This window comes from Heteronotia binoei, chromosome 18 (genome assembly GCF_032191835.1).
Source record: "Heteronotia binoei isolate CCM8104 ecotype False Entrance Well chromosome 18, APGP_CSIRO_Hbin_v1, whole genome shotgun sequence".
Classification (NCBI taxonomy): Eukaryota; Metazoa; Chordata; class Lepidosauria; order Squamata; family Gekkonidae; genus Heteronotia; species Heteronotia binoei.
In genome coordinates, this window is record NC_083240.1 from 2,605,892 (window position 1) to 2,629,726 (window position 23,835).

At 48.0% G+C, this 23,835-nt stretch overlaps 1 protein-coding gene across 1 annotated transcript in view; it reads right to left on the minus strand.

Annotated features, from left to right (window-relative positions):
• Positions 1–23,835, minus strand: part of CAPZB (capping actin protein of muscle Z-line subunit beta) — an 80,590-nt gene that overhangs the window by 37,614 nt on the left and 19,141 nt on the right. Inside the window, 1 exon segment of the mRNA XM_060259188.1 lies at positions 15,504–15,593. Coding sequence (XP_060115171.1) covers positions 15,504–15,593 — 90 coding nt within the window.

Consider the following 23,835-nt stretch of genomic DNA (forward strand, 5'->3'; position numbering starts at 1 on the left):
GGATGGTCCACTGGCCTGATTCAACATGGCTTCTCTTCTGTTCTTATGTCTGGAGTAGTAATGCACTGTAGTCTTGCTGCTTGGGGGGCAACAGTGGGAGGGCTTCTGGTGTTCCGGCTTCTGTGTGACACAGAGTGTTGGACTGGAAGGACCACTGGCCTGATCCAACATGGCTTCTCTTATGACTAGACAAACCCAGCAAGTATCCTGACTCAGCAGGCACCATAAGCTGCTTTAATTTGTACAAATGCTGACATGCTTTGCTGTGATTTGGCCAGAAGTCAGAATCTGCAAATCTTGCAGGCCAACATCATCCTCTCACAGAAGATGGTGGGCTCAATCTGAGAGAAAGTAGCTTACTTTTTTTTTGCAAATGCAAGAAATTTGGAAATGGGAACCTCCTCCCAATGCAGACACTGAGCTATACTGCTCTCTACCAAGAACAAGAAACAGTTAGGAATTGGCTGGATTCTCAGTAGTAACAGCAGGAAGCCAGAGAATTAGCACTTAGCCCAAACACACCACTGGATGTATCGCCACTGGTCATTCCTCTGGGAAAAGTGAAGAGCCACAATGGAGGTGAACCCACGCAACACACTGATAACAAAACCTGCCCTCTGCATTAGACACTGTCTCCATTCACAAGAAACCAAAGTTTGCTCAAACTCCAGTTAGTTGGGGTGCCCTACTGCAGACAGTCCAAACCGCGGTTTGTTCACAGATGCCAAGCCTGAGAGTTCAAACTAGGGGTTGTTAGGAATAATTTGCCTAGACTCTGATTTGGGATGATGTCCAGATTCGAGAGTCCACAATGTGTTGAGCAGTACCACTCATTCTGGCCACCTGACAGCACAGACCATAGTAAAGGGAAGATGACTTCCTGAAGGGAGGTTAAAAAAACCAGGGGGTAGGGGCAGACAAGCTGGGATGCATTGTTTGCATTTGGTAGACTAATGAAAGCAGTAGTATTGGTCACGGTTTATGACAACATCTAAACCAGGGGTGGTCAAACTGTGGTTCGGGAGCCACATGTGACTCGCTCTTGAACCCCCACCACCTCATCAGCTGGCGGCCTGGAGAATGCATTTAAAGTTGCTTCCTTTCCACCTCTCCCTCCCTTTCCCCTTCCCATCTATTCTCCTTCCTTCCTTCCCTTCCTTCCGCTCTCAAACATCAGACATTTATTCTATGTGGCACTTACATCAAGCAAATTTGATGTAAGTAGCCACTGGGCGGGTGCTCTATCCTTCAGTGCCAGGGAACTCAGAGACACACACACACAGGAGGCCCTTCCCCAGGAGTTTGTGCAATACAGAAGTCCTACAGACTCGAGATGGAGGGAATTGTGCCAGCAGCATATCAATACATGTCATTTGTCCAAGATGGCATTTATCATACCAAAACTGCCACAGGGGCCATTCAAAATGACAAATGCATAAAGATAGCATTGTTAGAGATGTAAAACTGGCATCAGAGGCAATCAACACTTACTGAGGGGAAACAGCAAGGACAAAAATCAGGAGGCCAAGGACATAAAATTGCACACTCAAAAGTGGGCACAGAGGTAAATCTGCAGCCGCTAGGCTGGAACTTCCATCTAACACTACCAGCTTTTGAGTCCAAGGGAACCCTTTAAGCCCAGCAAACTTTAATTCTTGTGGGGAAGGAAGATAAAGGAGATTGTGAGCTGCTCTGAGATTCGAAGTGGAGGGCAGGATAAAAATCCAATATCATCGTCATCGTAACCCAAACTGTGGGGGCAGTTTGGTGTAGTGGTTAAGTGTGCGGACTCTTATCTGGGTGAACCAGGTTTGATTCCCCACTCCTCCACTTGCAGCTGCTGGAATGGCCTTGGGTCAGCCATAGTTATCACAGAGCTTGTCCTTGAAAGGCAGCTTCTGGGAGAGCTCTCTCAGTCCCACCCACCTCACAGGGTGTTTGTTGTGGGGCAGGAAGATAAAGGAGATTGTGAGCTGCTCTGAGATTCGAAGTGGAGGGCAGGATAAAATCCAATATCATCGTCATCTTTTTTTTTTCTAAACTTTTGTGTGCATGCACGCTCCTTCAGACACAAAAGCTTAAAACCCAGAATTAAGCGTTGTTGGTCTTAAAGGTTCCACTGGACTCAAACTTTGTTCTATCGCTTCAGGTCAACATGGCGTCCCACCTGAAACTACCACAAACAAGCGGCCCAAAGATGTGGCCCTGAAGCAAGCCGCCTTCTTCTATAATACGATTTCTGGCAGCAGAGCCATCCGATGGTTTAGTTTGCATTTCAAGGCTTTAAAAGTTCTGGCTCTTACTTGAATTCTTACAAGACTGATGTCACCATATGGAAGTGAAAAATCAGAGCCTGTCAACTTCGGCCCGAAAGCCACTTGAAGGCCAGAGCCAACGGAAGCCGGCCAGCAGCTCCATCACAACAAGTCGCACTGGCACCTGTCCCCTGGCCTGCACGGGACGCCTGCCATTTCGGGCCTGCATCTAATAAAGTTTTGTTATAATTCTACTGAGTCATCTGAAGTTCCCTTCTTGCGAGCAGAAAACAGGGCCGGCCCAACGGATGTTGTGGAAATGATGGAACACTTGGGTGGCTCTGGTTCATGTACACAACGACGATCGCTGCAGCAGTGTTGCGAGTACTTTGGGGGCAACCCTCTGGATTCAGTGCTAGATTGAATGCATTTCTACACTCCTCCGGCTCATTCTTAGAACTGCTTGGAAACTTCACCGTCAAGGGGAGGAGAAACGGACTGCACCGCAAGACCTATGCAGTTTATTTTCCTCCCCTCTGCCATTTATTATGGCTTGGAAATCCTAAAACACACAGGGTTGCAAAAACTAACCTTCCGTGTTCCAATCACAGTGACAGAACACAGATGTAAGCAAACATCTGTCAACACCCTCCCACATGCTAACAGCTTGCCAGGGACGTCACTCCCCGGAAGTCTCACTTGACAGGGAACAGCACTAGGAGCACGGGCCATCACCAACAACCTGGGCCATTTCTGCAGAGGGCACTCTTGAAAGCTTTCTCACATGCAAGGCTGGGCTTTGCATTAGAGAGAGCCAGGGGAGTAGCACTGCTCCCGTTACAGACCTGAGAGGCTTGAACATTACGATGCAGACTGCATCACTTTAACTGCAGGGAAGTGGTTGTTAAGTGTCAACGCCTCCTCAACGCAATGCCCCACACAACCTGACCTGGATAGCCCAGGGAAGCCCCATCTCATCAGACCTCAGAAGCTAAGCAAGGTTGACTCTGGCAAGGACTTGGATGGGAGACCTCCTTGAAAGACCAGCAGTCGGGAAGATGGGGCAGGCTTTATTCAACCACCTCTCTGAATACCCTCCAGGCCCCCAGTAGGGGGTCAGTCATCAGAGGTTGCCATGACGTCCAGGTGCATGTACTCTCTCTCTCTCACACACACACACACTTGCTCACACACACAAAGAAAAATGCCCCATGAGCAGCATGCCAGGGGAAACCTGGGCTAAACCCTGCTAACATATCAGCTGGTGGGAGAGTCTCCAGATATGCCACTCACCGGTGGCAGCCTGATACGGCAAAGGCCAGAAACAGTTTTCTCACTGACGTATGAAGTATGTGGGAACTGTACAACCAGCATCCTGGACAAAGTTTAATACTCTTTTTTTAAAAAAATGCTTAAAAAATGAGAGCCAGTTTGGTATAGTGGGTTAAGTGAGCGGACTCTTATCAGGGAGAACCGGGTTTGATTCCCCACTCCTCCACTTGCACCTGCTGGAATGGCCTTGGGTCAGCCGTAGTGGTTAAGTGCGTGGACTCTTATCTGGGAGAACCGGGTTTGATTCCCCCCTCCTCCACTTGCACCTGCTGGAACGGCCTTGGGTCAGCTGTAGCTCTGGCAGAGGTTGTCCTTGAAAGGGCAGCTGCTGTGAGAGCCCTCTCAGCCCCACCCACCTCACAGGGTGTCTGTTGTGGGGGAGGAAGGTAAAGGAGATTGTGAGCCGCTCTGAGACTCTTCAGAGTGGAGGGCGGGATATAAATCCAATATCTTCATCTACCTCACAGGGTGTCTGTTGTGGGGGAGGAAGGTAAAGGAGATTGTGAGCTGCTCTGAGACTCTTCGGAGTGGAGGGCGGGATATAAATCCAATAACTGTTGTGAGGGAGAAAGGTAGAGGAGATTGTGAGCCGCTCTGAGACTCTCGAGTGGAGGGCAGAATATAAATCCAATGTCGTCATCTTCTTCTTCTAAAGCTTTTTGGCATGTGAGACACGTTGCCACTCTCACCTGATAGTCAATACAACCTTCCCTGACATCCAAACTCAACGTCAGCCACCTAAAATCAATCAATCTATCTATCTATCTATCTATCTATCTATCTATCTATCTATCTATCTATCTATCTATCTATCTATCTATCTATCTATCTATCTATCTATCTATCTATCTATCTATCTATCTAATTCATATCCCACCCTCCCCTGATGGGCTCAGGGCAGATGCCACCACTGGCCAGAAGGATATTTTCTGTAAACTTCAGGCTCAACCAACAGGGATACCAGGATCTGACACTTTCTTATGAGCCAGACGCACGCTGCGCTCATCTCTGTGACCCTTCCAGTGCCTTCTGAAATGGGCATTCTGGTTTATATCCCTCCATGCCAAGAGGTTCAGATTTAGAAGGATTTCATTAGTTATCTTCGACACAATGCCCCAAAAGTGTGGAGGGGAGGAATTAAAAGTTTTGGAAGCAAGATCATGTCGAAGAGATTAAGGCATCTCAGGGAGACACTTGCGGAGACTGTTGTCTGCAGCCCAATTTCAATCAAGCCCCTCTTTAGCTGCCTCCACGGGTTCAAAAAATAGGCCTGGCAGTGAATTCCAAACGTCTCGACGTTAATCTTGCTTAAGCTCAAAACATTCCCATTTACATCCATTCTCGCCGAGTGGAAAACTGGCTCACGCTGAGGGGTAATTGGCTAATTGCGCCAAGTTCCCTCGTCTCGGCCAAGCAATCCTCAGCGTGGAGTCTCAGTGGCTGCTCGAAACATTAAGCACAGCAAAGTGCTCCATGCCCAACGCGCTCAGTATCTTCCTGAAGGAACGCCAAGTTCATAAAGGCCGCCCTTTTGAACTCATAGGGCTGTCAGCAGTCACCGTCCCCCATGTCAAAGTGTTCAATCAGGACGGACGGAGAGACAGTTCCAGTGTCACCACCACCACAAAGCAGTAGACAAGTTGCACCTTTAAGTCTTAACGGTGCCACTTGCCTACTTGCTTTGTTCTACTGCTTCAGACCAACACGGCTGCCCACTTGGATCCAGTGTCACCACCAGGCACGGATATTTACTTCCCCGCCTGCCCCTGCTGCCAGGCCCCAGAAATCCAAACTGCAAAGTTAATCTCTCTATCTCTCTCTCTCACTCGCTCACACACAGACAAAAGTTTATGCCCCCTCACAATCAGTGTTCCCTCTAAGCTTTTTTAGCCTCTGGCTCACCCATTTTTTAGCCTCTGGCTCACCCATTTTTGTCTTCGCTCAGGAAGGAGGGCCCCAGAGGACACTAATTGATGCAGGAGTTCACAAAGCAGAATTGTCGCTCACAAAGCTCTGCAACTTAAGAGGGAACATTGCTCACCATATAGTCTCACCCTGGAGTAGGCGTTTCATTAAGATATGTACAGCACCATTTATGTGCTGAAACTCCACAGGCACCTACCGGGTTCATTACAAAGTGCTGGTTATTACCTTTAAAGCCCTATATGGCCGAGGACCTGCCTACCTGAGGGACCGACTTTCCCCATACGAACCCCAGAGAGCATTGAGGTCAGCAGGGAAGAACCAGCTGACTATCCCCGGACCCAAGGAGGCCAAATTACAAAATACTCGCACACGGGCCTTCTCTATCGCAGCTCCACACCTATGGAACCAGCTCCCGGAAGAAGTGCGAGCCCTGCGGAGCCTTGACCAGTTTCGCAGGGCCTGCAAGACCACCCTTTTCAGGATGGTCTTTGCCGGCTGAGCGACTGATGTTAGGTGACCTCTGTCACCATTATCTTATGAATAGAATTAGCACCTGAATTTTATTGTATTGTATTTGGCTAATTGGAATGTTTTAAAATTAATGCGGTTTTAAACCTTTGTATAATGATATAAAAATGTTGTTAGCTGCCCTGAGCCCGCTCCGGCGGAGAGGGCGGGATATAAATAAAATATTATTATTATTATTATTATTATTATGAGCACAGAACATGGATCAGAGAGCATCTTGGAACTTTTTAAAAAAAACCCCACTACCTGCAAGCCCTCGGGGTAGCAAGATCCCTCCCCAGGCCTCTGGGACAGTGAAGACAAGTGTGGAAACAGTGGCCAACAGCTGCTCAGAAACACGGGAAATTCTGCAGATTTGCATGATTCATTCTGATTGCAGAATCCAGGTTTTCTAGACACAAAAGCGGCGTGTTTTGTGTCAAGTGCATGCCATCGAAATAGAGGGGCACCAAAGAAGAGGTACATAGACTCCTTGAAGAAATCCCTTGGCACCTGTCGCATCAACCATCACCAGTGGTCTGACCTAGCCTCAGATCGCAAAGCATGGAGGCACACCATCCACCAGGCTGTCTCTTCCTTTGAGAACGTACGCATAGCTGGTCTTGAGGACAAAAGGAGATTGAGGAAGAATCGCACTGCTACAGCACCAACCCCAAATCAGACTTTTCCCTGCAGCCACTGTGGCCGGACCTGCCTGTCCCGCATTGGTCTTGTCAGCCACCAGCGAGCCTGCAGCAGACATGGACTACTGCACCCTTCTTAAATCTTCGTTCGCGAAGTCAAGCCGAGAGAGAGAGAGCATGCATGCAAGCTTGTGGAGCAGAGAACACCCACTGACACCACTTGGGCTGACTACGGCCCAAAACACACAACCAAAATACACTCTGGGCCCAGCCCACCTGGCACATCTCCGGTACCAGCCTCACTGTGCACTTTGTGCAGTTCTTGCTCACTCCCTCGAGGCTTGTGCTGGGGAACTTCCAGGTGGACCAGATCCATTCCGCTGTCCCCAAAAGTCAGGTGCCTCCGGCTAGAGGGACATTTCCAATCCTGCCAAGCCTATGGCACTTGATCTTCTGCAGAGGAGTGAAAACTGGGGTGGGGCAGAACACTAGACCCAAATGGGCCTCTGACATCTTAAAGACTTCTGTGGTGGACAGTTAGTTGCACACTTTGCGTGTTGAAAAATTTAAGGGAAACATAATTTTTCTTCTTTCTTTTTTTTTTTTTAAAAAGCAACAGGAATGTCTCCAAGATCGGTTTTCAAGGGCTGTGGAGTGGTGACTCAGAAAATGACAGTTTTCAACTGCCAAGCAAACAAGAATTGCTTTAACATCCATCCTGGGGCAGGGAGAGAGGGGAGATGTTCCCATCAATTGCAGGACACCAGCTCCTGGAAGAAATGCTCTCTCCACCTTTGTTGACCCTCAACTAAATTAACATGAATGGCTGAAAACATGGGGAGGGGTGTGTTTTGCCCAGAGAATGACCAGAACATTATTTACTGCTGTGTCAAGCCACACTGAGTCACATTTTTATCCCTACTCTTTTTCTCTTGAGGAACTCGGGGCAGCACAGGCTGACCTATGGAAGTGTGGGTAGAAAGCACAGAGCAAGCCTACCCACAATTGGAGCCTGACCAGTACCAGCCTACATCTCATATTAGCTAAAGTTCTAGCCAGGTGGGGAGGGATGGAGAGTTCCTGGCCCCACCCACTACAGCTGCAAATTTTACCAAACACCATAACTATGACAGGCCATAGGACTGTTAGTAAATGGGTGTCCAGATATGCCTGGGTCTCAGACTCTGGAGCAGAGGCAGCCTTGCACCCAGGAAGCTCACCTTCAGAAAAAGAAGAAGAAATTGGATTTATACCCCACCTTCCACTCTGAACATCAGAGTCTCAGAGTGGCTCACAATCTCCTTTGTCCTCCTCCACAACAGACACCTTGTGACGTGGGTGGGGCTGGAGCGGGCTCTCACAGCAGCTTCCCTATCAAGGACAACTCCTACAAGAGCAGCTGCAAGTGGAGGAGGGGGAATCAAACCTGGTTCTCCCAGATAAAAGTCCATGCACTTAACCACTATGGCTCACCCAAGGCCATTCCAGCAGCTGCAAGTGGAGGAGTGGGGAATCAAACCCGGTTCTTCCAGATAAGAGTCCGTGCATTTAACCACTAGGGCTGACCCAAGGCCATTCCAGCAGCTGCAGGTGGAGAAGTGGGGAATCAAACCTGGTTCTCCCAGATAAGAGTCCACGCACTTAACCACTAGGGCTGACCCAAGGCCACCCCAGCAGCTGCAAGTGGAGGAGTGGAGAATCAAACCCGGTTCTCCCAGATAAGAGTCCGCTCACTTAACCACTATGGCTGACCCAAGGCCATTCCAGCAGCTGCAAGGGGAGGAGTGGGGAATCAAACCCGGTTCTCCCAGATAGGAGTCCGCTCACTTAACCAGTATGGCTGACCCAAGGCCATTCCAGCAGCTGCAAGTGAAGGACTGGGGAATGAAACCTGGTTGTCCCAGGTAAGAGTCTGTGCACTTAACCACTACGGCTGACACAAGGCTATTCCAGCAGGTGCAAGTGGAGGAGTGGGGAATCAAACCCGGTTCTCCCAGATAAGAGTCCGCACACTTAACCACTACACCAAAGTGGTCAGAACGCAGCCACAGCATCCTCCAGCTCAGGGGAGCCAAGTGGGGAAAAGCTATACTTGTGAAGCAAAGGCTAGCTGGGGGTTAGGCCAGATGTCGCAGATAACAGAGGGAAGGGCTACATATATGGAATGAGGGAGGAGGAAAGAAACAGGTTTTGGCTCAAGGGGATTGGCTGGGGGGAAAGTAGGAAAGGAAGGAGCTTGGACTGGAGAGGGGGGTATAAAAGGAGAGCCTGTGAAGCTGGCCAGGGAGGAGAAGCAAAGCGCTCAGTTGACAGGAGGCTGAAGACACCTGCAGGCAGCAAGGTAACCCAGAAGGTAGCTGCTGGGGGATTCCTGCCTTTCTGAGGCTGGAGTCAGTGCAAGTAGGGTGGAGCCAGAGAAAGGGCCCACCAGGAAGCACGAGGAGGACAGCCACAAGGCTGCTTCACAGTCAAAACGCATCCCGGCCCCAAGGACTTCTGTTGACCCAGGTGGAAAGGACAGGAAGCAGAAAAGGCATTCTGACTTCGGAAGGGAGGGGTGATGTCAGCCTTGCCCACGGAGAATCACTGGCAGAGGGTGGCTTGCAGTTTGGTGGATGGCGAGGGCAGAAGCGCCTCCCACAAGAGGGACACTTTCTCCCTGCCTTACCCACAAACTAGTGGCACACTTTCCCTCAGATGGGAGAAAAGGAAGGGGCACTATCAGGCTGGGGTGGGGCAAAGCTGTTTACAGAGAACAGCAAAGGGGTAGTGGAGGGGGGGGGGGAAGAACCCAACCTGAAAATCAAGTCAGGAACCGAAAGGCTGAGCAACTCTTTATTGCGCAGCGCACAGAATCTTAGAATTAAGAACGACATATATAGGGTACCGTTCAAAACTCAGATCTTGGTATTCAGCAACAAGATGAAGTTTCATACCCAGTAGCAGAGAATCACAATAGTGGTTACACGTGTACATTAACCAAAGGACCCAACTCCGAAGGCCTTCAGTGGTCAAAATTATACTAACCCACATATAAAACTATAGCTATATCAATATAAAAAAAATTCTTTTTCAGGCCAGGCAGGTTGTATTTGAGTCACTAAAAAAGTGAAGCTCCAGCCCAGACCTGGATCTCAGAAGCCAAGCAGGGCTGACTTGGGCAAGGATGGGAGACCTCCGTGGAATACCAGGGCTGGGAGGCAGCGGCAGGCTGCAAAAAGCCACTCCTCTGAATGTCCTCCATGCCCCCAGTAGGGGGCACCAGAAGTTGCCGTGACTCCCAGGTTTGAACATGCACAAACAAAATACACACAAAGCAATGCTCCAAATAATGGTTATTAAACAATTCCGTAGAAATCTCTAATCTCGACAATGTTGGCGATAGCTTGTATGACAACTGCTAAAAATTGGAAACCCCCACGATTGAAATGTGGTATGATAAATTATGGGATCAGTATGTAATGGGAAAGGCAATGGATAACCCTTTCTTCGAAAATGATACTGATTTGGCTATAGATTATGATTTGCTTTGGGCCCCGGTTTTGGAATTCTTTGCCTTTTTGCCTAATAGAATGAATGGTAGGCTACTTCTTAATACCTAGCATATTATGTATTATTTTTTGTAAATTGTACGTTATATGCACCCAATGATCTCTGGTGGCTCATCTCCATCAGAGCAAGAGCCTTTTCGGTTGCGGCCCCAATACTTTGGAGCACCCTTAAGAAGTCATCAGGGCCCTGCAGGATTTATCACAGTTCCACAGGGCCTGCAAGACTGAACTGTTTCGGATGGCATATAACATCGAACGGGAGAGGGCTGCCGCCGCATCTGGATCCCTAGCGCTTTTATTACTAACTGCCCAGGATCTGCGCGCGCGAGAAAGAAAATATTACATGATCCGCCTGAAGTAGCACCGTTGTCGTTTATCTGATTGTTTTCTTGTTTTAATATTGTTTTTGTTTACTGTATTTCAGGGGCGGCCAACGGTAGCTCTCCAGATGTTTTCTGCCTACAACTCCCATCAGCCCCAGCCAGCACGGCTGCTGGCTGGGGCTGATGGGAGTTGTAGGCAGAAAACATCTGGAGAGCTACCATGGGCCACCCCTGGTCTATTTTATGCTGTTAGTCGCCTTGCGTCTGTACAGAACGGGTGGGATATAAATATAACATAAATAAATAAATAGGATTCTTGTATGTTAGATTTATAATTTTTTTTATTTTCCCTTTGCTCCCTTTGTATTGGATTAGATTCAATAAATTAAAATCCATTTAAGGAAAAAAAACACAATAAAACAGTTCTGTACAAACTGAGGAGCCCTCGCTCCTAAAAGAGAGGGGGTGTGACACCACAGCCACCAGCCATGCCCAAGCTGCAGTGAAGCAGGCTTTCCATGGGCACTCTGCTTTCACCCATTTCCTTCGAGGCATCTGCCTCCAGACTCCCCCCAACTCCCACCTCGGCGCCACGATTTCTAAAATTCTCACATGCGTCGACAGGCTCTGAGCTGCCCATTTGTGAACAATTTGTCACTTAGTTCTGAGCGGAGCGTTTCATGCCAAGGTGAATTACCAGCGCCCACGACTCCGCTCCTTTCGGGGAGGCTGCTGACTGACAAGGGCTCTAATGAACTCTAATTACCAGCCCGGCAGCCTGAAGCAGCAAGGAGAGCGGCGGGTGAGAGGGCGAGCCACGCCACCCCGCTAATGAACCGAGGAAGTGGTTGGGGCAGATGAAGGGCAGTGACCCAGAGAGGGCCTCCACCGGCCTCCCCACCAGGCCCTTTCGTGTCACGTTCAAGTTGGGACGCTCTTCTCCCCTGCTGCTGTCAGCAAAACTGAATATCACAAGCTCAACTCCTCGGCCGACACTAAGCGGCTGGAATAAGGGCAGCTTCATTGGGCGCCACCAGTTCAGCGCTGGCTCCAAGGTCTGAGGGGAGGGGGGGGGGCTTAACTGGGAAAAGAGGTAGCTGCGACCAAACTTTCGGCCTTTCTAGGTGCCCCACACAGAACACAGTGCAGAGGCACTCTTGCCAGTGCATTCCCCGAGCAGATGGCCCAGCCTTGCCAACGGCACAGGAATCAATGGCACAACAAGTCATGGATGTAGCAGAAAGAACTTATAGAAGAGCAGCGGCTGACACAAGCTTGCAGTGGCTCCAGCCTCCCCTGCCTTTGCCAAGCAGAGCAGCGTAACAATGGCAGCCCCGGGAACCTGCTCTCCCAGCCTTACTGATGCTTGCAGCCAGGACGGTGCAGCAGGTATATATTACTGTAATGTAATATATTACATTACAGTAATACATTACAGTCATATATATATATATTACTGTAATGTAGCACCTCTAATTATTGTGGTTTTCAAAATATTTATGTAACTGTCTTTTAACCGTATTTATTAATTGCATTTTATTATGAATTGTATTATTATAATCATGGTACACACCATGTCTTGTGAGCCGCCCTGAGCCTGCCTCGGCGGGGAGGGTGGGATATAAATAAAAGCTTATTATTATTATTATTATATTAGGTGTGGTTGGCTCACACGCAAGCGCAGCACTGGCACACAGCCTGCCCCTGGATTGGCCAACTCCGGCTGGGGGTGGGGCCGACAAGGATGGCCTTGACAAGTTTTCTTCAAGGAAAAGGAACGGTCCCCTGTGCAAGCGCCAGTCGTTTCCAACTCTGGGGTGACGCTGCTTTTACAACGTTTTCACGGCAGACTTTGGACGGGGTGGTTTGCCATTGCCTTCCCCGGTCATCTACACTTCAAGCTGGGTCTTCATTTTACAGACCTCGGAAGGATGGAAGCCTGAGTCGACCTCGAGCCAGCTACCTGAAAACCCAGCTTCCACCGGGGATTGAACTCAGGTCGTGAGCAGAGCTTAGGACTGCAGTACTGCAGCTTTAACACTCTGCACCACAGGGCTGGACAAGCTCAACTCCTCAGCCGACACTAAGCGGCTGGAATACAGGCTGCTTCATTGGGCGCCACCAGTTCAGCACTGGCTCCAAGGTCTGAGGGGAGGGGTGGGGCTTAACTGGGAAAAGAGGTGGCGGCAATCAAACTTTCGGCCTTTCTGGGCGCCCCACACAGAACACAGGGCAGAGGCCCTCTTGGCAGTGCATTCCCCGAGCAGCTCCAAAAATTCAAGAGCCGAGAGTTATTTTCAAGCTTCCGGGTTTTCTTTTTTAATGACCCTGCTCTCTCCTTATGGCTACCAGAAAACCTAACCCTTCAGTTTGGTCATTGTTTAAAGCCGTAACAAAAACATTGCAGGGTATGAATAAATACGATTTAACCCTTGTTGTCATCACAACAAAAAGCCAACCTTTATCCCTCACCTAATTAAACTTTTACTTCTACGGAGAATCACCAGGAGGACAGCTTAGCTGGGATCTTTACAATAAATGACTGACAAAAATATTATGCACCACAACAAAATTTCTAGGCACCATGCCACCCTGGCATCCAGGATTTGTTGTGCCTTGTAATAACCTATATAACAGCATGTCTGTCTGCCTCACATTTGGCACAAGATGCTGAACTGGCTCGGGTGGTTCTTTACATCTTTTACACCACGTTGGGAGGAGGAGAGGGAGAGTCTACCAGTTTCCAGTGAAGACCAAACAAATGATGACTCCAGAGGTATCAAGGCACAGAACATCCCCTTCCTGCCATCCCAGGGCCACAAGAAACCATCATTTGGATCCCCCTCGAGACTCACAGAGCCCATCATCCAGCTCTTGGTCAGAGAACCAGTTTGGAGTAGTGGTTAAGAGCACAGACTCTTATCTGGGAGAACCAGGTTTGATTCCCCACTCCTCCACATGCAGCCAGAGGGGTGACCTTGGGCCAGTCATAACTCTGTCAGAGCTGTTCTGCTCAAGAGCAGTTTCTGTCAGAGCTCTCTCAGCCCTGCCTACTTCACATGGTGCCTGTTGTGGAGAGGGGAAGGGAAAGGAGACTGTGAGCCACTCTGAGACTCCAAGAGAAGGGCAGGATATAAATCCAATTTCCTCTCCTCTCTTCTTCTCTTGCTTTGGACCATGGTCCAGCACACAACTTTGTGAGAGCAGCAAAATTCCATCAATAACCTCTTGTTAGGATCAGGGTACCCCAGAGGGTAGGGAAATTTGAAGAAGAGAGAAAGGACCTTTTTGGATGTTGTGCCACCTACAGAATGTCCTCCCTAGACAGCTTCATGAGGCATTAACATTTAAAAGCCAGGAAAAGGCTCCTACTCACCTTTTAAAGCTTTTAATGGATGACAAACGTAGCCATTATTTGATCTCTGGCTGCTTTTTTATTTATTGTTCTACCTATTTGGCATTTATTCTGTATTTTAAATGATTTGAATTTTTTTGCCTCTGCAGTTTTTGCTTTTTACTTTGGAGACCTTGAAGGGTAAAGGAGTGTAGAAGAGTCTCCAATAAACACTTTAACGGAGGAAATAGGCCTTTCCATCGCTTTGAGGGCAGCAGAAGGCTCTCAGCTCACAGAGGCTGCACTCAGAAATCATGAACAATTTTTTTTTCCTGCTCCAGACAGACATGAACTTTATTAAGTGTCAAGGCCACACCCTCCCGAAGTGAGGGCCCTCATGCAGAACACTAAGACTAATGAAAACTTTCCAAAACATACCAATTAGTCATGACACACAAATTGAAAAAACTGAAGTTAACAACTCAAGTTTCCCAATCAGAATTAAGCTCTGGTTAAGAATGCTGGCTACCAGGAAGTAGGCCGCCTCAGAGAGTATGATGAAGCTAGCTATCAGTTGTAACCTTCCATTTTTCGTCTTGGCACCCTGGAAGCAGTGAGCACACAAGCTCAACATTCTACCAGGTTCATACCAATTGAGATATTCCCAGGCTGCCCTACACCATCACAAATATTCTTTAACCGGTTTAGCACAGGTGTAGCCAAACTTGCTTCATGTAAGAGCCACACACAATAAATGTCAGATGTTTGAGAGCTACAAGACATGATGTCGGAGGGAGGGAGGGAGGGAGGAAGGAAGGAAGGGAGGAGCCACAAGAAGGGAGGGAGGGAGGGAGGAGCCACATAGAATAAACGTCAGATGTTTGAGAGTCGCAAGGCATGAACATCAGATGGTTGAGAGCCACAGGGAGGGAGGGAGGGAGGGAGGAAGGAAGGAAGGAAGGAAGGAAGGAAGGAAGGAAGGAAGGAAGGAAGGAAGGAAGGAAGGAAGGAAGGAAGGAAGGAAGGAAGGAAGGAAGGAAGGAAGGAAGGAAGGAAGGAAGGAAGGAAGGAAGGAAGGAAGGAAGGAAGGAAGGAAGGAAGTGGGAGGAAAAGAACTTTTAAATGCATTCTCCAAGCCACTGGCTGCCTTGGAGAAGATTTAAAGAGACTAATACCTTCTCTACGATAGCCGATGGAGTGGTGGGGGCTTCAAGAGCCTCACAATATGTATGGAAGAGTCACATGGGACTCCCGAGCCACAGTTTGGCCACTCCTGCTTTAGCACAATGTCCAAACTGTCAAACCGTAACTTGTAAGCAGCCTAGGCTCCTGATTGGCAAACCATGATTTCAGCTAGCTGTGGTTTGACACAGTATCTGGCAAACCACAGCCACAGTGTCAGCTTCAGTTCTGGAGTCTGCTGGACCCAAAGAACCGAGTGCTGAGCACAAGGAGAACAGCAAAAGCAGACAAGCAGCTGTAAACTAGGGCTGCATATATGGGAAACCAGACCATGACTTTGGTCCACTCCTGAAGCAAAATTAGCACCTGCCGTGATTTGAAAACAACGTCCGAATTTAATTAAAAAACATTTCAGAAAATGTTGCTAGTTCAGAGTATATTGCACTCACCAAATCGATCAGATCGCTGAGGTTCTTCTCAATCTGCTGGGGAGGCAGACGCCTCATCAAATCCAAGGCACAATCCAGCTGCTGGTCACTCTGGGGAAAAAAAGAGACATCATGTGAAACACTCACAAGAAACAGCATACAAACACGTAAGGCTGCCTTATTCAGCATCATAAACTCTTCCTCATGGATCTCAGGACAGAGGGTCTACCCCCAACAATGGCAACCCAAGATCAACAGTGTGGGTCTTCACGCATCCTGTCACTGACATACAGGCCCACCCCAGTGTTGTGTGCACACCCCAAGGATAAATCACATTTAAGCACATATCTGGTGACACAGGCAACCTCTCACCTGTACGGAAATCCACTAATCAAGACACATCAAGAAGTAGTTTTGTTGGCTGCTCAGTAACTTTGCAATTCCTACCTAAAGACCTACCCAAAGTATTATAAGCCCTCTACTTCGCTTTGAGAGGCTAGCCCAACAGTGTCACCTTTGACAAACACCTGCCGTTTCCTGGAAATCCAGTACCCCTACTCCTGCTATGAAGGATGATCACAGTGACAGAGGTACAGGCACCGTCTTGAACAGGACAGCATCATGACGTTCTCCCAGCCTCCCTTGTGGACTCGCTGTAACTGGTTCTTAAGCAGATCTAGGTGGGCAGCCACTGGACTCTACGTTTGTTCTCCTGGTTCTTAAGCAGAAGTGCATGAACACAAGTCTGTCGTGGCACCCCCAAAATGATTCCAGGGGACCTTAAGAAGAAGATGATATTGGAATAATATCCCACCCTCCACTACGAAGAGTCTCAGAGCGGCTCACAATCTCCTTGACCTTCCTCTCCCCACAACAGACACCCTGTGAGGTGGGTGGGGCTGGAGAGGGCTCTCACAGCAGCTGCCCTTTCAAGGACAACCTCTGCCAGAGCTATGGCTGACCCAAGGCCATGTTAGCAGGTGCATGTGGAGGAGGGGAGAATCAAACCCGGTTCTCCCAGATAAGAGTTTGCTCACTTAACCACTATGGCTGACCCAAGGCCATTCCAGCAGCTGCAAGTGGAGGAGTGGGGAATCAAACCTGGTTCTCTCAGATAAGAGTCCATACACTTAACCACTATGGCTGACCCAAGGCCATTCCAGCAGCTGCAAGTGGAGGAGTGGGGAATCAAACCTGGTTCTCCCAGATAAGAGTCCATACACTTAACCACTATGGCTGACCCAAGGCCATTCCAGCAGCTGCAAGGGGAGGAGGGGGGAATCAAACCTGGTTCTCTCAGATAAGAGTCCATACACTTAACCACTATGGCTGACCCAAGGCCATTCCAGCAGCTGCAAGTGGAGGAGTGGGGAATCAAACCCGGTTCTCCCAGATAAGAGTCTGCTCACTTCGCCACTATGGCTGACCCAAGGCCATTCCAGCAACTGCAAGTGGAGGAGTGGGGAATCAAACCTGGTTCTCCCAGATAAGAGTCCATACACTTAACCACTACACAAAACTGGCTCTCCAGAAACAGGAAAAACAGGGCTGCCATATTTATGGCTGAAGACTGAGCAAAAAACATGCAGAAAGCAAAGGCCTTGGCTGAGGAAAGAGAAGCATGCACTGCAGGAAAGAAGTTCTGGAATGTGTCATCTGCATGTGCCCCCTCTCCCCACTCAATGGGGAAGAGCCCCAGGCCCCTGAAGGATGGCCTGTTCCAAGCCCTTTTGCACAGTGTTCTCAGCACCGCCGCTGTCAGGAGCCAAGAACACGCAGGGCACCATCCATCACTGGCCAACAGTGTCAGCGCTTCCTGCTTTGCAGGAGCCTGAAATGCTAGCCCTGGACAGAATCTCTGGTATGAATTCTTCAGAGGTCACAGCACTGCCACGGCGCGCCATGCTTGCAAACTCCCAGGCAGACAATGGAAGACTTGGAGGCTGACCCAACGGAGAGGGGTCTTCCTTGAGGGGGAAAATGCACCCCAACTGCTGCCTTCTCTCTCACACAGTAACCTACAAGTCCTGCCCAGCTGCCCAGAAGAGATTCTTTGCTCCTCGACCAACACTCCTCTGCAGCGCATTCTTACAAGCCTGGGTTCACTGAGCACACTTAACTACCTGCCGCAAGAACAGGAATCTTTTTTGTCTGGCAAGAGGGCAACATGAGAGAGCAGAGCCTCCTCCCAATCCCAGAGAAATAACGGGGGTTTTTGCAGGCTATGCTGGTTTCTGGGTACCCGCGGTGCAGTACAAAAAGGACAGAATCCCTTCATGGGCAAGTGAAGCGGTACTTGCTCTCCAAATCGTCACATCAGTCAAGACTTTACACTTGCCAATGGGGGAGGGAATGGGGGGGAGAGGAGCAGAGAAGAGTCATGGCAACCAAAATTCTGGATTACTTGAGAGAGCCAGTTTGGTGTGTGCCGACTCTTATCTGAGAGAACCGAGTTTGATTCCCAACTCCTCCACTTGCAGTTGCTGGCATGGCCTTGGGTCAGCCATAGCTCTGGCAGAGGTTGTCCTTGAAAGGGCAGCTGCTGTGAGAGTCCTCTCAGCCCCACTCACCTCACAGGGTGTCTGTTGTGGGGGAGGGAGATAAAGGAGATTGTGAGCCACTCGGAGACTCTTAAGTGGAGGGTGGAATATAAATCCAATGTTGTCTTCTTCTTCTTACAAAGATGTGGGCCACCAGGCACCAAATCAAGTCTAAGGGAGCCAAGAGTTTGTTCTTACGTACATTGGCCACGACATGGAAACACTGCAAAGGCAAAAAGGGGGAGGAGGTTGTTCTCAGTACACCACTACCCAAGGAGCTCACACACTCAAGGCAAAGATGTTAATTGTCCCGCGCTAACTCCCACCTACCCAAGCAACACCTTCCCTGACTTTCTTGGATCGGTGACAGACCACCAAAACAGTGGAGTACGCAGATCACTACTGTGAGAGGCAAGAATCCTGTTTATATGGTCTTGGATCCCAAAGACAAGTAGCAGGTAGCCATCCTCTTGCATACCGGTCCTCAAGTGTAGCTGATGAAGCATTACCCTGGGTCTGGGGTAACAGGTCAAGGAGACGAGCAACAAGGAAACACACTTAGCGGCTGCCACCGAGTATTGTTCTTAGGAGTGAACACAGGGCCGCCATTAAAGAACAGCCAGCCAGCAAGCCAAGATCCAGCTTTCCCTCTGCTCCTGCCCTCCCAGAAGACATGCCACAGGGTCACTGTCCTGTAATGTTCTTCTGCCCTCTGTTCTTTCATTGCCGAACATATAAAGCTGCCTAATGCCTAGTCACATCACTAATCCATCTAGCTCAATATCGCCTGGCTCTCCAGGATCCCAGACAGAAAAGAACTCCTACAACACCTGTTCCTGAGATCTTCTGGGGACAGAACTTGGGACCTTCTGTCTGCAAAGGACTGAGCTTGCAGCCCCTTTGTTAGTCTGGACACTATTCTTACAGAGAACCATCAAGCCTTTTCTGCACAGTGCCCACCAAAGCAGACCCACAATATCTACTCAAAGGAGACAAAGAAGAGCTTCTTCCAGGTTAAGGAGCAAGCAAGTACATTGTTGGAAACTGAAGAGTTTGCTTAATTGTTTTTTTTTTATTCTCAGAGTGCCACAAAACTTCACTACTTGTGAGCAGTCAGTGATTTTGTGGGCTAGGGGCTTTTCCAGACCCATTTTCAGGGCCACCCAAGGACTTCCAGCACCACCACCCCACCACAAGTGTTTGAAGGTACTGTGGAATGGAAAGGCATCATGAAACTAATGCAGAGCTGAACAGAGTAACACATCAGCACACTAATAGAAGCTATTTGCTATGCAGAAGTTTAGCTCTTTTGTTTTAGTACAGAGGCAGGAATCTATTTCACTCTCTCCTCTTTGCTTCTCCACAGGGGAGGGGGGGCCCTGCTATTTAGATTGGCTGACGAACACGCAACTCTAGCTGCTAACCTCAGAAAGGGGATCCTTCTGACCACATATTGTCATTGCCTCCCACGGCTTCTTCTTACGCATCTTTTTAACAAACCCACCAAGCCCGCAATTGCAAGGTCAAATTCTCAACTCTGGGATCGTGGGAATGCTTCAGAAGATGCTCCCCTACAGAAGTGCCAGCTGGGATGGTTTAGCAAGAGGGGAAAGCGAAAGGGGGGCGGGGAGAGACATTAGAACTCACTGGTGATTTCCTTTAAGCACTTTCCTATGACTCAGATGTTGGACGGAGAGACAGAGATATTACACACGTCCTCAGAGACCGATGGTCCATTGCTACCCAGCTCGATCATAAGAAGGTTAACCTCAAGTCCATCCAAAGCTATGGTGAATTATCTGTGCAAGCTACCCGGGATCTTTTTGAGACCCAAGACTCCAACTCTCAAGGCCTTAGCATCTCTCTTTCTCACACACAGAGCATGTGATTTTCAGCTCACGATCTGCTCCTGAGGTCTTGTTTGCAGACAGCCAACATGGCACAGAAAAAGAAAATCAAGCCTGGACATTAGCAACCTAAATTGCAGCGATCCAAATAATTTTTCAGGGCACAGGCTTTTGAGTGTCAAGATACAATTAACTTGTATCTGATGTAGATCTTGAGAGTTTACACCATAAAAATCTAGTTGGGCCCTAAACTGCCGCAGGACTCACATCTAGCTCTTCCGCTGTTAACCAAGGCAGCTACCCTTTGTAACTATCTTTGTGCACGCAAAAACAACGTCTGAGTCCAGTAGCGCCTTTAAGACCAACCAAGTTTAATTCTGAGCACACACGAAAGCTTAAATCCAGAATTAAACTTTGTCTTAAGGTGCCACTAGACTCAAACTTTGAGTTGGCTACCTGGAAGAGAGTCTCGCTCGCTAGAAGCGATCAGCCAAATAGTTATGTCCGCACTAAAGGCTTGCCGCCTTCGGGCAACAACTGGACTTTTCATCTCGCCATCTCCCAGAAACCTAAGCGTGCACTTGCGTATTCCAAACTCTTGCCCTTAGTCACGACAGCTTCTTGTGCCCCAAAAAGAAAGGAAGGAGAAGCACCATACAATCCTCCACAATAAAAAGGAACTGCAAAGCCTCACATCCTGACGGTACGAGGCCAAGTCGAGAACTTCCAAGCTTGAGAACTTCAGCATGTGTGGCAGATTTCTACCAGTTTCCTCCAGGAACTGCAGAGGGACAAGGAGGGGAGAGGGAAGCTCTAAACGAACTTTTTATTACAATCCCAGCCTCTTATGATCTCCTAATCCTTGAGTAGCTGGAAGTTAGTGAGGCTTTGCCAAGGTAAAGCTCCTTTATTAGGCCTCCTGCAAAGATGCTTTGCTTTCCACAAATTCTCCTCTTTGGCATGTGGCTGGTTACAGTAGAGCAGCCCACAGCGTGTGCACACATACACAGAGATAAATACACACTACAATTCCAAACACACACTACAGTTCTAGTCTATACATCTCCCTACTTCTGTATCCAATAAGATCATAATTCACAGGTTATTGCTTTTAAATGCACTTCCGTGTATACAAAAAAATGACATCAGCAGCAACAGGGCTGTTCATAGGGCCAGTACAGAAAACAAGAGAGAATTTTCATTTGGCAAGGGAATGCAAAAGGTTCCAAGTCCCGGGACTCCGGAGACAACAGAATGGGAAGATTCTAAAGACCACAAGGGATGACTCAACAGATCCCAGGTACCAAGTCACCATGACTTCTAGTATTTTCAGCAATGATTTTATTGTTGTGTCTCCCAGCATTTCACAGCATAAATACAAAGCTTATTTATCATTTCATTTCATTTTCATTTTATTTGATTTATATCCCGCCCTACCCCACCGAGGCGGGCTCAGGGCGGCTCACAACACAGAAATTCTAACAGTAGGGTCTAAAAATTAAATACATAATAATTTACATAATTAAAACAACTAAAATCAATCGATCAATGTCAGTGTGCTATCATTTTGCATCTAAATATTTTGTTGTACAACCAGGTCTTTTTTGGTAGGAAAAACCCAGTTGGAACTCATCTGTATATTAGACCACACACCCCTGCCATAACCATTGTTTTTGCGCAGGACTTTTATGTAGGAAAGGCTCATTTGCATATTAGGCCACACTCCCCAATGCCAAGCCAGTCAGAACAGTATTCCTGTGCGTTCCTGCTCCCAAAAAGCCCTGTGTACAACATTAAAATACTTCTTGAAGAAGTGAGCAGTGACTCACAAAAGCTCAAAGTTTGTTGTCTTTAAGCTGCTACTGGACTCTTGCTCTTTTCTACTGCTGCACACTCACACAGCTGCCCATCTTGATTTATCTTGCAGCCATGAATACCATCTCAGCTGCAGAACTATATGAAGTCGCATTTCATTTTCTGGAACCTTTGGAGAAAGGCTTCTTTTCACACAAATGCTATCTCAGAATTCTTTTGCCAGTATGCCACAATGTCGAGCAGAGTCTCTCCATAAGGCTCCGTCCTCTAAGTAGCATGGAATCAAGTTCTACACGATGCACTAAAATAACCAGACATGGCATGCATGTCGGAGAAATTCTGCCCTCTTCCAGAACCACCAACCCCTTCTGCTATGGCATTTGTCTTCTGGATAACAGATGGGATGCTTATTAGTTATGTGGACTGTAATTAGCTACAACCTGGCTGCTTCCCCCACATGAACACACACCAAAGAGACTTTACCTATTCAATCCTCAATCCTCATTAAGACTGACACCAGAAAAAAGGCAAACCACAGCTTTTTTCCCCCAAGCACCCCTTGAATCGCTCCCATTTAACAAAAAATATTTGGCTAATTACACTTTTGCCCAAGACATTCCCAGAACACATTTCTGCCACGCTTCTCCCAGGACAAGAACATAGGTGCAACTGAAGTTACACAGCCAGTGCTCCACGAAAGCACTCATCCGATCACCCATGGCAAGGAAGATTTCCCTTCCAGCAGCTGCCTTTTCAGACAAAGGCCTTTGGTGCATTGTCCCTTTAAGAGAGTCCTTACTCTAAAAACTTTCCTTCAAGCTGTTCTGTGCCTCAAAACAAATCCAGCTCTTTAGGGTCCCTTTCTGCTTCCCTTTCCATCCTGACTGATCTCCGTGAAGAGAAGGTAAAAAGAAACAGGACAAAAAACCCTTTTTGTGCTTATCTATTACTGATGTCTACAGAAACACTTGTTCACATCCACTGGACAGGAAGTTCAGTCCAATTACCTGCATATTTACACAGAACAAAGTACCACTGGGTACTAATCCCAAGTAACTGTGCACAGGATTGCAGCCTTGGACTTATGAAGCTGTCTTATACCAAGACAGCATATTAGTCTAGCCAGCATGATCTACTTTCAGGATCAGTTGACCCATAAATGGTTCCAGACCCAGCTACAAGAGATCCTTTTACTCAGATACAACAGTGCATGAACCTGAGAATCTGGTATTTGCTCTTCCCCTAAACAATCACCCCTCACACACACACACACAAATCCCAAAAAGCTGACTGTATATGAACACTTGCCACCCAAAATGTGCCAGTCTTTGCCACAGAGCTCCTGATTCTTGGAACCTCTTCAGTTTTGTAACAAACTCTAGCGAACAAGAATTTAAACTAAATACCACAGTGGTCCTTTTCACAGCAAATAAAGTGTTTACAACAAGCTCAAAATACTGCTCGGAATTCACATTTTCCAGGATAAACAAAAGTTCAAATGTAAAGACGTTACAACTGGACCAAATTTCTTCCCATTCTGAAAAAGGAATTCCCTACGTCATACAAGTGACACATTTGCTATCAAAAAACCCCTGAAAGGGCAAAGCTACAAAATCAATCAAAACTTTAAAAATGCAAAGCTCATTCTACATGGTTAATAATTCCGATTAAGCCTGACAATAACAAGCATTTAAGACAGCAAATTTAATTCCTTCACATTTGAATAACTGTTTTCCTTTCGTTTTTGGCTAAGCTTTCAGCGAAACACTAGAAAGAACTTCCTGACAGCATGGATCCTCGATGGAACAGGCTTCCTAGGGAGGTGGTGGGCTCTCCTTCCTTTGGAGGTTTTTAAACAGAGGCTAGATGGCCATCTGACAGCAAGGCTGATTCAATCATGAGAAGGAGGGTAGGAAGGATTGCATTAGGGCTTAGTTCTCGTGGCCCTTTCTTACACATCCAAAGAAATGCTGATTGCCACTTTGGGCTCAGTCAGCAATTTTTCTCCAGGCCACTTTGGCCAGGGATCCTGGAGGCTCTTGCCATCTTCTGGGCCGGGAACAAGAGTCACTGGGTATATATGTGAGGGGGGGGGGTGGTATTTGTGAAATTCCTGCCTTGTGAACTGGACTAGATGACCCTGGAGGTCCC